We start from the raw sequence: 16,807 nt of genomic DNA, 5'->3' as shown, positions 1-16,807 counted from the left end.
ATGTGCATTGTTATTGTCACATGAGAGAGTGTTTGTTTTTAATTTATTCTTCATATTTATAATTTTGATTCAATTTAGACTTCTTTTTTTAGTATAGCAATTTGGTCTCTCTCTAATTTAAGACGAAATTAATAATTAATCTTAATTACAAATTATATATACATGTTAAAATATTTTGTGATTATATATAATATCACTCCACCTAAATATTGAGTGTCGAGTGGAGATAGAGATTTGAGTGTCACTCTTCCTATTGTGCGAGGACTTAAGAGGGTTGGATGTCCTACCCAATGGTTTTGGCTTGTGCTGAGTATAGTGCATCGGTGCAAGTAGTATCGGTGATTTTACTCGTTAGTCCTTGAGAAATTGGTGAGATAGGTTTGAACTTGCAATGGAAGACAACTCGAATCGTTTGTTATTGTGAATAGGTTGTGACGACAAAGTGCAAGGAAACGACATTGATTTATGAATGGTTGGTTGTGATGTTACGTCAGTGATGAAATATGACTCCATGGTTATTTTATTATGTGATTAATATGAATATATTATGTTATATGTTGTTATTTTTCTGGTTACTCACCCTTGCAAATTTATGGTTGTGGTTTCCATTTATAATGATCCTACTTGTACGGGAGTAAATGGTGTTCTTGATAAGACCGGTTTGAAATAGCTAACAGAGAGCTGGGAAGTTTAAGTTTGGGGTTTATTATTATTTTGTTACATTGCTTTAAAGTTTCTAGACTTGGTTTTTTTTTTATGTAAAAGTGACGTTTCAAGACTTTTACTTTTTTATGGACAACGTTTATAATTGTGGTTTTTGCTACCGCGATATACTTAATAAATTTTTTAAATAAAGAAAAGAATGCTTTACGAATTGTGATGAGAAAAAAAAATTATACTTGTGACATTCCGTCAGGGGTGATGATAGTGTCATGTGCATTGTTATTGTCACATGAGAGAGTGTTTGTTTTTAATTTATTCTTCATATTTATAATTTTGATTCAATTTAGACTTCTTTTTTTAGTATAGCAATTTGGTCTCTCTCTAATTTAAGACGAAATTAATAATTAATCTTAATTACAAATTATATATACATGTTAAAATATTTTGTGATTATATATAATATCACTCCACCTAAATATTGAGTGTCGAGTGGAGATAGAGATTTGAGTGTCACTCTTCCTATTGTGCGAGGACTTAAGAGGGTTGGATGTCCTACCCAATGGTTTTGGCTTGTGCTGAGTATAGTGCATCGGTGCAAGTAGTATCGGTGATTTTACTCGTTAGTCCTTGAGAAATTGGTGAGATAGGTTTGAACTTGCAATGGAAGACAACTCGAATCGTTTGTTATTGTGAATAGGTTGTGACGACAAAGTGCAAGGAAACGACATTGATTTATGAATGGTTGGTTGTGATGTTACGTCAGTGATGAAATATGACTCCATGGTTATTTTATTATGTGATTAATATGAATATATTATGTTATATGTTGTTATTTTTCTGGTTACTCACCCTTGCAAATTTATGGTTGTGGTTTCCATTTATAATGATCCTACTTGTACGGGAGTAAATGGTGTTCTTGATAAGACCGGTTTGAAATAGCTAACAGAGAGCTGGGAAGTTTAAGTTTGGGGTTTATTATTATTTTGTTACATTGCTTTAAAGTTTCTAGACTTGGTTTTTTTTTTATGTAAAAGTGACGTTTCAAGACTTTTACTTTTTTATGGACAACGTTTATAATTGTGGTTTTTGCTACCGCGATATACTTAATAAATTTTTTAAATAAAGAAAAGAATGCTTTACGAATTGTGATGAGAAAAAAAAATTATACTTGTGACATTCCGTCAGGGGTGATGATAGTGTCATGTGCATTGTTATTGTCACATGAGAGAGTGTTTGTTTTTAATTTATTCTTCATATTTATAATTTTGATTCAATTTAGACTTCTTTTTTTAGTATAGCAATTTGGTCTCTCTCTAATTTAAGACGAAATTAATAATTAATCTTAATTACAAATTATATATACATGTTAAAATATTTTTTGATTATATATAATATCACTCCACCTAAATATTGAGTGTCGAGTGGAGATAGAGATTTGAGTGTCACTCTTCCTATTGTGCGAGGACTCAAGATGGTTGGATGTCCTACCCAATGGTTTTGGCTTGTGCTGAGTATAGTGCATCGGTGCATGTAGTATCGGTGATTTTACTCGTTAGTCCTTGAGAAATTGGTGAGATAGGTCTGACCTTGCAATGGAAGACAACTCGAATCGTTTGTTATTGTGAATAGGTTGTGATGACAAAGTGCAAGGAAACGACATTGACTTATGAATGGTTGGTTGTGATGTTACGTCAGTGATGAAATATGACTCCATGGTTATTTTATTATGTGATTAATATGAATATATTATGTTATATGTTGTTATTTTTCTGGTTACTCACCCTTGCAAATTTATGGTTGTGGTTTCCATTTACAATGATCCTACTTGTACGGGAGTAAATGGTGTTCTTGATAAGACCGGTTCGAAATAGCTGACGAGAGCTGGGAAGTTTAAGTTTGGGGTTTATTATTATTTTGTTACATTGCTTTAAAGTTTCTAGACTTGGTTTTTTTTTATGTAAAAGTGACGTTTCAAGACTTTTACTTTTTTATGGACAACGTTTATAATTGTGGTTTTTGCTACCGCGATATACTTAATAAAGTTTTTAAATAAAGAAAAGAATGTTTTACGAATTGTGATGAGTAAAAAAAATTATACTCGTGACATTCCGTCAGGGGTGTTACACAGATGACTTCAAGGGAAACATTCTCAAAATGTTCTTCTTCTCTCACAACGTCTTTTTCTTTGGTGGAGTGAATATGATAATATATTTCTACTTTATTAATCTACACGAATATCAAGAAATAAAGTATATAAAATGAAGTATTTTATCGTACTACATTAAATGTTTTGAACATTGATAAGCATTATACAATGTAGCATGTTCAAGACATTTTATCATTTGTCATTTCATTCATAAATGCATTGTTTAGTAAGATATACAACATGTATAATCATGAGATGGTATCAAAATAAGATGCTTTTTCAAGGGCTATAGTGTTTAATGATCGTTCATCATACTATGTTTTCCTTAAAATGTTTTGCTTGAGATAACATTGTATTGAATAAAAACTTCTTTTAGCCTTAATGTTATACAAGAGATAAACCTTTATTTTCATGAGATGCTAGCTTATTTTGCTCATATAGTCTATTAGATGATTTCAAAAAGGAATACTTTCTTTCAGATGTTGCTTATGATTTTCTAATTCATTTAGACAACTTGATCTAGAATACGTTATCTATAAACTTAGCTTTAAACGTTATAAAGTATTTCTTCTTTAGACGTTATTGCTTTAAACCGTTTTTCATACAGAACAATATTTCGTTTAATGTTTTTTGTTAAACTTCAAAATCTGAGTTGCTAGAGAGTCTCTTCTCTAGAAAATCTTGTGTTAACATGTGTAAGATAAGGTGCATTCCTAAAGTAAATAACATGTTAGCGTCAATGCAAAAGGTGCACATATGTTGACATCATTAAGTATTTACTTAGTATGAGATGTAACACCTCGATTTTCGAGATGTCATGGTGTAATATCTATGATTTGAATGGCAATAAAGAGGTGCCCAACCATTAAGCATCTAAGTTAGGAAACAAGATAAAAATGGGTTTTTCACAGTTGACTATACAATGCCCAAGACGGCCATCCACAAAAGAGAACTTTGTTTTAACCCTCCTTGGCTTAAGCGGGTCCAACTTCACGTAACCCATGAAGAATTCTACAGGATATTCTAAAAGACCAAAGCTCTCTCTCTTCTAAACTAAAGAAATAAAACTTGCACCAAAAGAGAATAAAGAACATGCAAAATATCAAAACTTAATTTCTCTCTTTTTTGAAGCAAAGGATAAACAAACAAGGAAACTCACTAAAACATAATAATAAATAAAACAAGTCCCCTGAATCTAGCACCCAACCCTTAAAAAAGAGCAAAGAAGGGTTTTCTCTCTCTTAAATGCATTTCATGGAGAAGAGAATTGAGTCTCAACTTATATTAGTTGCCAACCACCACCAGGCCCACACCTTAATCCAAGGAAATAAAAGCCTTTTAAAGGGAGCAGAAGCTCGAATCTGGTCTCCAACCTTAATATATAATCCTTTCTTTAGACAATTTTTTCGAAATTCAAAATAAAAATAATCATTAATAACTTTCCAATACAACTCGTAAACACTTATATCACCCAATATCATACCATAAATAAATATTTAATACCACAAAAATATAATAATAAAATAAAATATATCTTTATTTTATACGGATCTTACATGAGAGAAGAGATGAAGATATATTTCTCACTTATTCGTGAATTGTGTAGTAGGTGGGAGGCACGAAAAATGGGTTTAAGATAAGAAATATTTTAGTATTCTTTAGGCGATTATTTGTGTACTTGATATTGTGGTTACCTATCCTAGGAGAGAAAATGTGTTTTGAGAAAGATGTGGAGTGTGAGACTGGAAAATTGTTTGGGTGAAAAATGTATGTTTAGATTATATTGTACATAAACTATAAGAAATTGGTCTTGAGGAGAAAGTCGATGAATTTTTTCAATTATATGTTCCTGGATTGACTGAATTTTATTTTGCAAACACAAATGGTGTTGTGTCTTTAGGTCACTATAAGATTTTAGATGGCATTGATGGTGTGGGGAAATATAAGGTTATGGTGTTTACGATTTTTTGGTTCAATGTTTGTGGGAGGCCATTTATTGGGAGAATCAATAAACCTATATACGTGAATGAAGGAAGTTCTTTGAAATAAGGTTGGAAGTGTTGTAACACATAACATATCAACCAAAGAGAAGATGTAAAAGATTAAATGTGAATTATAAGTTGTGGTTACGACATTGAAGTTTATTATAAAAGTTAGAAGTAGTGAAATTTAAGTTGCAGTAGAAGTTTAGTTTACTATATTATACTATAGAAGTTGTAGAGGGTTAATTTTGTAAGTTAACGTACTGCATGCAAGTGTCAACTCTTAAATATGTTTGTGACCTATATGAAGTGGGTAACTTTTATAAATCAGTGGTGAGCTCTTTGTGTAAATATAAGACAAGACACAAAACTTGAGCTAAGATTTTAATTTTTGTGGTGTTGAATGAGGAATTTCGTGTACTTAATACTTTTTTAAATAGTTGTTGCGTTAGACTAGAATATGAATAAGTTGTGAGATTTCTCTTAAAAACGAAACACTGTATTGGATAAGTTGTAAGATAAATTTAGTTAGAGCTTATACTATTTTCATTTGGTTATGTCTAGAATGTTGATCACTAAATCATAATTTGTGTAAGAACCTTTCACTTAAATATGAAAGTTTTTAACATTATGTATATTTGGTTATATAATGTCAAATTGATGGTTATCATAATTAAAAGTTTGGTCAAATTAATTTTCACATAACCTTGGAGATTGTGGAAAGATTTGTTTCTTATGAGAAGTAATTGACAAAAGGTTACATGCATTACAAACTTGGTTAATAGTTAGATAACTTTGGACATTGTTTATAGAGGTTTGTTATCTATAGGTCTTGAATGGTGATAAATTAATCATGATTTCTATAAAGAGACTTAAGTTAAAAATGAAAACATTGCACAGAAAAATTACTTTATTATATATGGTCAAATACATGGTTATATGAAATAGATATTCTTTAATCTTTAGTAATTTCCATTTATTTGATTTTGTAATTGAAGTATCGCAATCTCTTAATAACTAATTTTATTAAGATATCTTTAGTCTTGAGTGATTTTCACTTATTTGTATTTTCACAAGAATCAAATATTTATATTTTCTAATTTATTAAATAAAAATCTTAATTATCTAAATATTAATATTAAATATACTAAATAAACAAAATAAAAAACAATGAAAATGTTAATTATCATGTTTCATTTACATAACCCTTCTATTTTCATAAGTTTATACCAATTTATTCATGGTTTATGTCACAAGTATATGACATCATTCACCCAAAAAAATTAAGTTGGTTCAATCTTTTGAACAAGTTGATTATATAGCTAACACATTTGGTTAACTTCTTTACAGGTTGTGTTAAATGCTTACACAACCTTGCGTAAAAATTTTTTAGGTTTTATTTGTTATTGTTGTATTGTTGATTGCAAATCCCTATGTTTATAACTAGCCTATATATCTATATGAAAACATTCAACAAAAATAACCAGTTGGTTACCAATTCATAATGCTAGTAATATAGGTCTCAAAATTAGTTATATTGCAACAAAACCTTGAAATCTTTGTATAAATGTTTCATTTATATAAACTTTTTATTTTAACAAGTTTGTCTAAATTTCTTCATGGTTGATCTCACATGTATATGATACCATTCACCTAAAAAATTAAGTTAGTTAAATATCTTCAGCAACTTGCACAATTTGTTTTTAGGCTTCATTTGTTATTATTGTATTATTCATTGTTGAATCCTTATGTTTGTTACAAGTCTTCAATTGTATGTGAATACATTCAACAAAAAAAATAGTTAGTTCATTTCATAATGTCAGCTATATAGGCCAAAAAAATGATTATATCCCAACAAAACATCTAGACCTCTATATAAGGTTTTATTTAAATAAAAATTCTTATAAGTTTAATTCAAATTTCTTTGTGGATGTTGTTGTCATATATATATATATATATATATATATATATATATATATATATATATATATATATATATATATATATATATATATATATATATATATATATATCACCATTCACCTAGAAAATCAAGTTGGTTAAATTTCTTTAATAAGTTTGTTATATAGATAACACATTTAATTAAATCCGCTACAAGTTATGTTCAATGCTCACACAATCTTGTACAAACTTGTTTTTAGGTTTCATTTGTTATTACTGCATTGTTGATTACAAGATCCTACATTTGTAATAAACATTTTAACTTTATACGAAAACATTAAACCACAAAAAGCATTTTGTTATACAATTTTGTGATGCTGGTTATATAAGTCACAAAATTGGTTTAATTTGTTATCAATGAATTGCTGATCGTAGAATCCCTATTTTTGTAACAAATACTTCAACTCTATATGAAAACATTCAACCAAAAAAAGTAATTGGTTATACTAGTTCGTGAAGTTGGTTATATAAGTCACAAAATTGGTTAAATTCCACATAACCTCCAACTCTCTGTATAAAAGTTTCATTTACATAACCCTTCAATTTTCATAACATTATCCTAATTTCTTTGTTGTTGAAGTCACATGTATATGACACAATTCACCCAAAAAATCAAGATGGTTAAACCTCTTCAACATATTAATTATATAGCTAACACATTTGGTTAAATTCGTTATAATGTATGTTCAATGGTCACACAACATTGCAAATATTTATTTTAATGTTTATTACTACATTACTATTTGCAACATGTTTGTAACAACTCTTTAACTTTGTATGAAAACATTCAACAAAAACGTAGTGGGTTATATAATGTTAGTTATATATGTTACAAAATTAGTGAAACTCCAACAAAACCTCCAAACTTTTATATAAAGGTTTCATTTACATAACTTTTAATTCCAATATTTTAATCTTAATTTCTTCATAGTTGATGTCTGATGAATTAATATTTTCTCTCATTCACTTAATTTCTTGTATTAGATTTAATTCGGGAATTGTGCTTAAATATTCAATATTTCATCTATTTTACTATTTATGCTTAATTTGGCTAGTAATTTATATTTTAATTAATTTGGATTAGGTTTAATACCCTCTTTTGTCCTCAGTTTTGTTCGAAAATGTCAAATTAGTCTATCCTTTAAAAAGTGCGTCAGTTACGTCCTTACTTAATAAAATTTATATCAATGAAATCCCTTCCGTTAAATTCGTACAAACGGCGTTAATTATTTTTTACTTTTTCTACCTTTTCTGTGCAACACAACAGCTTTTTTTCTCTCTTCTACTATTCTTCTTCTCTCTCTTCTACCAATTATACTTTATCTCTACATTCACAAATAACAAACAAACAAACTTTTATTCTGTACAACTTCTCAATTTCCATATTTGTACAACTTCTCAACTGTCTTCCTGTATTCTGTACAACACATCACAACACAAACAAACTTTTATTAGAGACATGCAAAATCCTGAAAAGTTAAAAGTTTTCAAATATAGATATCAATGTTGTTGTCACCTTCTTGATTGTCCTTCAAATGGGCACGTGTGAGCTGGTTAAAACCAGAGGTGAATAGAGAGCTAGAAGTGTATTGATCATCCGCTCTTCGAGAACTCAACCTCTCTAGAGAAATCTCCATAGGCTGGTTATCAGGCGTTGGAGGAATGTGAACCGTGTAGGTAGCAAGGCTAACACTTCCATTCTCACCCTCCTAATCCAAATCGTTGCTCAGCTGCGTGATATTCCGAACCATGGAGGATCCATGCTTGAATTTAGAAGCCATGGCAATTAACAACACTACAACACCTGTAATTCAACACCCCACACACTACTTCATTTTATATAAAAGATGAAACTTTAGAAATATTCAAAAATAACAACAAATTCAAACACGAAAAAAATTAATAAAGAATCAAATCCCAGTGAGAAACTCTGTGTATGTCAAGTGGCGAGAGGGAACACAAGAATTATAAAGAATTGCAATGCGAAAGAAAGTTTCTTTTAAATGTCTTACCAACTCAAAGACAATAACAACCAAGAGCATGTTTGACGCCGTCAAGTGTCAACCTCTCTCAACAGAAGGAGCAAACAGGACTGAGTCCAATACAGATAAGGATTTTAACCTACTAAACAACGAATGTCACAAAACCAATCCAATTAGTAATTCCAACACAGAGAGACAGAGCATAACAGATCAAATCGTCGTCCACATTTAAATTAAATAAACCAATGTCAGCCGGCAACCTTAAATTGTACTTGAACTCCAAATTTCAGAGTTGGTTCTGGAAGTTTGGTGAGGAAACAATAAAAGGGTGTTTGGTAGAAGAGAAAGAATAAGAGAGAGAAGAAGAATAGTAGAAGAGAGAAAAAAAGCTGCTACGTTTCAGAAAAAGTAGAAAAAGTAGAAATAATTAACGTCGTTTATACGGATTTAACGGAAGGAATTTCGTTGATATAAATTTTATTAAGTAAGGACGTAATTGACATACTTTTTAAAGGATGGACTAATTTGACATTTTCGAACGAAATTGGAGACAAAATAGGATATTAAACCTTTAGATTATCTGAGCTTAATTATTTTCATTCTTGGGTAAACTTTGGAATCATATTTTGGAACATAAAGAGAGTCACCACATCATCCTTTATTCTCCACATCAGCATTTTAGTTTAAACTCAATTATAATTTTGTTTTATGACTTTTAGGCCAGACTTGGAAACATTGAGCATAATTGTGGGTTTAACCTAGGTTTTGGTGCCCATGCAGTAGCCACCCTTAGGACATTTTACATTCATTCTATTTTCGTTTTTGAAGCTCATGGACGTCAACATGCTCCCCTGGGTTTTATCTTTCATTTTCGTTTCCTTTTTCTTTGTATTGAATTCGAATTATAATTTACATTACAATTTTATAGTTGTTTCTGTTTTTTGCACGGTTTCTCTTCAATGTTCGTTTTTCTTTTGTGCTATTAAAATTTTCGTTTGTGTTTTGTATGCTTTGCTAGGTTGTTATTTCTAATTTCGTTCCAGTTCTAATTGCATTTTCATTTTAGATTCCTCATTCCAATTTTGTTTCTGCATTCATTTCCATTTTCTAGTTCTATCTCGTTTTATAGGTTCCAATTCATTTTTCATTTGCTGTACTAATTTCATTTTCCATTTTTTGCATTGATTTATGTTTTTCCATTCATTTCAATTTCATTTTGTTCTCTAATGTTTTCCTCTACTATGTTGGTGTTCTATTGTTTTTTGTTGCTGTGTTGAATTCATTTTCATAACACATTAAGGATGTTACATTGTTTCATGAGATTATTGTGCTTAATTGTGATTCTTTTCTTAATTGACATGTCACACATATGCAATATGTTTTGTGTAGTTGAATTTGGTCCATGCTTAATGGTCTAATTTGTACATGATATTCTTCCTTAGTTGTTTAATGTGTTTGCGTAGAACTGAATGAATATGTGAGTGTGTTTGCTTAATGTTCATTTTATGAAAATCATTTTAGACTTCACTTAGTCGTTTTATTTATGTTGGATTAAGGGTAAGAAGAGCAGGTAATTATTGCTAATCAAGGATTGGAATAATTGTAATTGATCTAGTGACCAGCTTGTTTTAATTAATGTCTTTAAATCGTGCCTTATATTTGTAATTTTGTTCACACAAACCTCTCTCCCCTTACTAGACCTATTTCTTGAATCATATTTGGTCTTTGAGAGACAACCTAGGAGTCACTTCCTAGTATACTACACTTAATTACATATTAATTTGATTCGAGTACGACCTTAATCAATGTCACAGATATATTACATCACTCAACCAAAAAATCAAGTTAGTTAAATGCATTCAACAAATTGATTATATAGCTACACATTTAGCTAAATTCGTAAAAAGGTTAAGTTTAAAAGTCACAGAACCTTGCACAAAATTGTTTTTAGGTTGCATTGTTGATTTAAAAGATTCATTACGAGTTGTGTGTTATCTAGATCTTTTTAGCAGGATTGTAATGTTTGGATGATATAGCGAAAATGAATTCAATCTTACCAAAAATTCAACAATGTTTATAGGATATCTTAACTCACATGCTCACTACATTTTGAAGCATGATAGATTACATTATAAAATATGTTTGATGTTGTCTACTACATCAGATTAAATTACCAAAATACTCTTAAAAGTATCATATGACAAGGACACATTCAATAATTTTTTGCACCTACAATAATCTTGATATTGGATTTGTATGAAGAAAACATCATATAGTTTATGGCAAGGTGTCTCGTTTGCCAGGAACATTAATATTTCACTTCTTTGTTGGAAATTCAAATATGAGTCTAACTCCCACATTGGATAAAATAAGAAAGTAAAGTACTATATAAATATCAAAAACCTATTAACTCATTGTCTTAAGGTTTTAGGTAGAAAATGATATAAATTCTTTATATGATTGGACTCCGATGAAAATGGTGTTTGTGTCTTCCTAGTGAACCTCCTCCTTGGTAGACCCAACAGTGGTATCAAAGTCGATGATTTGTCTTGGTAACCGGTTCAGACGAGTATAAAAATCCATATACCAAAAGTCTTTCTGATAAAGGGTGTTCAGGTAAGTTAAGATCAACGATAATTGGAAATAGCTCTTCATGGTTGTAGTTGGTTGGAAATGCTTCCGCTAGAGGAAGTATACCTATGTGAAAGTGACTCACAGTTAAAGGAGAGATACTTGGAATTCAAGTATGAGTCTAAGTTTCACATTGGATAGAAATGAAAAAGTAAAGCACTACATAAAGATGAAAAACCCATTAACCATTAACTCATTACCTTGAGGTTTTTGGTAAAAGGTGATATCAATCTCTTATATAGTTAGACTTATATCTCATTGGTGTTTTTGTCTCCTCTGTGCTCAGAACAACCTAAATCTTGGATACTTTTCAAGAACAACTAGGTGTAAACCCTTTAGGGTTGTTGTATGGAAGATCCCCACTTTGACCATATTCATACAAGGTGAGACGGCTGCTAATCTTGGATAGTTTTCAAGAACAACTAAGTGTAAACCATTTAGGGTTGTTGTATGAAAGATCCCACCTTGGCCATATTCATACAAGGTGAGAATGGCCCAAGATTTGCCAACCACCATAGAGAACCATCGTAGATCGAAGTTGAAGATTTGGTCTACCTAAAAATCCGTGCCCATAGAGAGACATCTATGCTTGCTCGTATACATCCAAAATTGTCAGCACGATATTGCAGTCCTTTCATTGTCCTCGAAAATTGGAACAATGGCTTTTCTATACTCACGGAAGAGGCTCACATCCATCTGATTTTTCATATTTCTCAATTAAAGTTGGCTGTTGGGAATCATCCTATTGAGAAAGAGCTTCAAAAGAACCTACAGGGTCATGTTTCGGTTTGCTTTCCAAATCAGATTTTGGACAAAAGAACTACAGGACTAATAGTGACAAGGAGGAGGAAATGAGACAAACACTTGAAAAAATATTTCTACCATTAAGAAGCAGTTTCCAGATTTCAACCTTGAAGTCCGAGGATAATGATAGGCTTGGAAATAATTGGAAATAATGAGGAAATGGACGGTGTATTATTGAATGAAGTCTAAATATAAGACATAGTTAGCGGGTAGTCGGTAGTTAGGTTAGAGGAAGTTTGTATATAATAGCAAGTGTGGTGAGAGGAAAGGTTTTTATGATTTTAGAAATCTAAGAAAGTAAACAGAGTTAAGCCTGAACTTTGACAAACTCTCAAATAGCCTTGGAACTAAAAATATCAACTGCAACAGTATTAAACAGGGTTCATCACTGAAATCACGCATTAAGAACCCACAATGAAAGCTAGTTATAGTCACATCATAACATTATCACATCATAGATATTCAACGGAAGACCAATCCGAGGTGAGAAAGGTAGGACCAAAAAGAAACATAGTCTGTTGAAGAAAGAAATTACTATTGTGTGTTAAAGATATATAGAAAGCATGGGATAAAAATCCAGAACAAACACATTTAAGAGTTCATTTCATCATCTAGCATCTGTCCGTGACCTAGCATCTGCTTCTCTATTGGAACTAACTGGATTGTTGCTGTCTGCAGATGAAGGACCTGACCCTAGAAGCAAAGGGGTCTCTCTCTTTCCCTTTTTAGAGTCATTATTGGAAGATGGGTTCACAGTTGAAGATCGAAGAGGAGACTCAAAATATTTGCTTGCAACATCTGGAGGGGGGTTGTCTTCCCCAGGAAGCACAAGCAGACCTTTCTCTCGAAGAGAAGATGGCTCGTTGAAGCAAGAGGTCCACAGGGAATCCACAAGCTGTCTCTCCTCCCTCACTACACCAAGGTCCTCAGCTGACATTAAACTGATATTGTTTATTCTTTCTTGAAGAAGTTGCTTCATTTTCTCACTGTCTTCCTCACTGCGGTCTTTTGTAATACGAGCAAGCTCAAGAAGACTCCTAAGGGCAGCTTCTCTGACATCTGAATCTTCACTTGAGGCAAGGTGCATGAACATTCTAGGAAATCCAAGCTCGTTCACAATGTTGCAGTCTGAATTGTTTTCATGCAACAGGTAATGGATCAAGTTTAGAGCTTTCCTGGAAGATAGTTAGAATTCAGCCACAAAAATTAAACTGTAACAGATGTTTAATAGTATATTTTAAAAGGCTATTTAATCAATAAGTAAAGGTAAAAACAAATTAAAAAATAAACATAAGGTAAAATATTCTTCACGACAAGTTTATAATTTAGTTCACAGACTACAGAATTTTTTATAATAGTTTGAGACGAAAAACATATTTAATAGAGCATCAATAATAATGACAAAGGGAATGACAAAGCAACAATTGTAAACCTCTCAGAAAATATTTTGTTACCTTTGAAATCGCACATTTTCAGAGGTTAGTGCATCTTTCAAGGCCGCATAACCATTTGCCAAGCGAAACGCAGTGATACCAGGTTTGTTGTGCCGAATTAGTGCTGTCATGTTGTTGCAAAAACAGAAATATCAGTATCATTCCATTCCAAGGAAACAAAATATCATGATCCAAAGCATAGTAGCACATACAAGATATTGCACCCAGCGCTTTAGTTCTAACAGTCACATCAGGATCTGAACTGAAATTATAAATAAGAGGTTCAAAGCCATTTGCTTCCATAACAAGTTGTTGACTTCGAGGATTATTCTGGACTATTGTGGTCACCACATCAGCAGCCTTTGCTCGAATATTAGCATTAGAATTCTTTAAGTAACCAAGAAGAGGAACCAACCCACCAATTGAATGGAGATCTGGGAAACATATAATAGCAGGAAATAGGTGAGACATACAGGAGTTGAATCAAAAGAAACACAACCACTAAACAACCCATTATCATAAATAACATACGCTAAAAAAAGTGCTAACAGGTAAAATGTACATTAATAGTAGAAAATCATGTTGCAACAATGCCAACTATTTCCATGATCAAATGGTAAATAAGAGAATGGACACAACTAGACTAATGAGGGAAGTTATGATTGAACAATTCTCAAAAATCATTCCAATTAAAAACGTTTTGACCACTGGAAAGCAGAACAAATACACCTAATACATAACAATTCAAAACAAGTGATTAATATTCATCTAACTCTTAGGATATAAGGAAGATATATCAGTTAAAATAGTTAGCATATCAATGAATTAATTACTAACTCGAGGTTCATTTTTAGATTGAGCATAGCTCTTTGTGAAATGAAAAATTCTTTGTAAAGGGGAAAACATTTGGAGGACATAGTGCTCTACTATTTTATTTCATTCTTCTAGTCAATCAAATTCTCTTTTCTCCCTGTTTTCAATTCTTGGTTCCTAATACAAACATTGACAGCTGCTGCCCAAATTTTGGGAAACTTCATCATCTAGCAAATATTGCAGACAGAGCTACCAAAAGCCCATGTGACGAATTGAATCATGATATACATAAAAAGTGGCGATTCACCTAGGAAGCCTAAATAAACAAGCTTTAGCATGAGAACTAAGTACTTTCATAACCACTCAAAACCTTAAAACTTACCATTGGCCATGTCAATCGACTCAACATGCTCTTGCAACTCTTCCAAAATGTCTGCAAGAAATCAAGTTAGATGCCACTGAGTTAGCATGATAATATCTTCTAAGCCAATCGTTAACTAAAAATGAAAAACAACTCATTTGTAATTAGTCTTGCACTTTGGTAAAAGTTAAATACCTTCAATGTCTGAAGCGGTGACTCCTTGATCTTTCAATACTTCTTCTGGAGTTTGCATCACAAGTGTGATCTCTTTCATACGTTTTACAACATCAATGGTCTGTGCTTGCATTGCTTCCATAAACCATTTCCGATCCTCCTCACTACAGAATCATAAAAATCACAAAATCAAAACCAAGTCGACTAATGTTAGCGATATTCATAAATAAGCATTTAAAAAAATCTCACTTTCTCCCAAATGGATGCAACTTTGCAACAAAAAATACAAAGAAAATAAAAAGTCTGTATATTGCTTAGCTACACAATTACAAAATTAAAAAAGTCAAATCACGGTCTACTGAATATTATGGTCTACTGAATATTATGAACACTCCTGTCTCTGCAATACACTATTTGATTTCCAATCACATTACAATTTCGCTAATCACTAGATATTTCACTGTCTACAACCCCAAAGAAAAGAAACTATTACTGCATAAATCATATATGTACAGAATCAGAACGCAATAACACCAATTCAAATTCAACCACACGAATAAAATATTTCATAAAAAATTATGAAACAAATTAGAGAATCACACCCCTGGTCCACTAATTAGAAACCCCACCCTCCTTACTCGTAATTGATTGTTTAAAAACCATATTTTCAGGGAAAAATTAAATTTTGAAACGTGGGTATGCGTGTTCCAGCAACTAAAACTAACAAATATAAAAATCCAACAGTTCTAGTTCTATCAACCCGAACCAACGTAAAGAGGACTAACACAACCTCCACACAGGAAAAAAGAAGAATGGAAAACTGAATTCGGACCTCAAATTGCTAGTGGGGGCAGTTCCGTCGGAGTTTGCAATGCTCCATTTGAGTAACCCATCCCAGTTGGGTCCTTCTTTAGCCATTTGAACGATTAGAGAGAAACAAGAAACCAAGCAACCTTGTAGAATTATAGTAAGAAATTTAATGAACAGGGAATGTAGGAAGGATTCAGATATATAGTTTCAGTAACGCGTGTGTGAAGGATTCGAGAAGCGTCTCCACAATTCTGGAAGTTATGGAAACGAAGGAAAAGAAAAATTGAAATGTCACAAATGGGTTCTATGTTTTTTTGCTAGGATTTGTTCGCTGTCATGATGGCCTAGTACATTGTGATAACTTTCAAAAGGTTGGTCTTTCTTTTTGCACCTCTTTTTTCTTGCTGCACCTCTTTCTTCTTTCTGCACCTCTTTTTCCTTTCTGCACTCCCATGACAGTTGTATTCCTACGTATTCTTACTTTTTATATTTTTCGGATTGACTATTCCGGAATATATTTATAGATTCGAAAAATACCTTCCAAAACATTCAATCTAAAATGTAAAAATACATATTTCAAAATAAATGTTCTGGAAGTTAGTTTTGGATTCGGAAATGCATTTAGAAGCATTCAGTCTAAAACATAAAAAGAATTTTTGAAATAAATGTTTTAGAAGTTATTTACAGATTCGGAAATAAATTTCAAAATACTTTGGAAAATCATTTTTGTATTTTGGATTGAATGGCACGGAAAATATTTTCGGATTTGAAAATACATTTCAAAATAGTCAATCCGAAATTAAAAAAAAAATTAAACAAGTGTTCTAGAGTATATTTCTGAATCTAAAATTGACTTCCAAAACATCCTTTTGCTTCTTTCGTATTTCGGATGTATTTTTGAGTTCGAAATACATTCTAGGATTTGAAAATATTCACCCGATAGTCAATCCTAAATAAAAAAAATATTCCAAACATATATTTCTAAATCTGAAAATACATTTGGTGTTGCATAATAAATAGATAGATTAGCATGATGTAGGAGTAGA

At 31.5% G+C, this 16,807-nt stretch overlaps 1 protein-coding gene across 1 annotated transcript; it reads right to left on the bottom strand.

Moving 5' to 3' along the window:
* Window positions 1-12,686: 12,686 nt before the first annotated feature.
* Window positions 12,687-16,043, bottom strand: LOC108346847 (hsp70 nucleotide exchange factor FES1). Its single transcript, XM_017585896.2, has 6 exons — window positions 15,784-16,043; window positions 14,973-15,115; window positions 14,799-14,849; window positions 13,816-14,037; window positions 13,625-13,727; window positions 12,687-13,345 (listed from the first exon to the last, which is right to left on the bottom strand). The coding sequence occupies exons 1-6, from the start codon at window positions 15,867-15,869 to the stop codon at window positions 12,778-12,780; spliced, it is 1,173 nt and encodes a 390-aa protein (XP_017441385.2). The 5' UTR covers window positions 15,870-16,043; the 3' UTR covers window positions 12,687-12,777.
* Window positions 16,044-16,807: the final 764 nt, after the last annotated feature.

Source organism: Vigna angularis, chromosome 9 (genome assembly GCF_016808095.1).
Source record: "Vigna angularis cultivar LongXiaoDou No.4 chromosome 9, ASM1680809v1, whole genome shotgun sequence".
Taxonomy (NCBI): Eukaryota; Viridiplantae; Streptophyta; class Magnoliopsida; order Fabales; family Fabaceae; genus Vigna; species Vigna angularis.
Note: the sequence above shows the minus strand (reverse complement) of the source record. Positions and strands in the feature narration are given on the sequence as shown.

Excerpts from the sequence above, each read along its gene's own strand:
- LOC108346847 (XM_017585896.2), bottom strand. The coding sequence starts at position 15,869 with ATGGCTAAAGAAGGACCCAACTGGGATGGGTTACTCAAATGGAGCATT. Across the intron at positions 14,038-14,798 it reads GTCGATTGACATGGCCAATG|ATCTCCATTCAATTGGTGGG; the intron begins GTAAGTTTTAAG and ends TATGTTTCCCAG. Across the intron at positions 13,346-13,624 it reads GAAAATGTGCGATTTCAAAG|GAAAGCTCTAAACTTGATCC; the intron begins GTAACAAAATAT and ends ACTATCTTCCAG.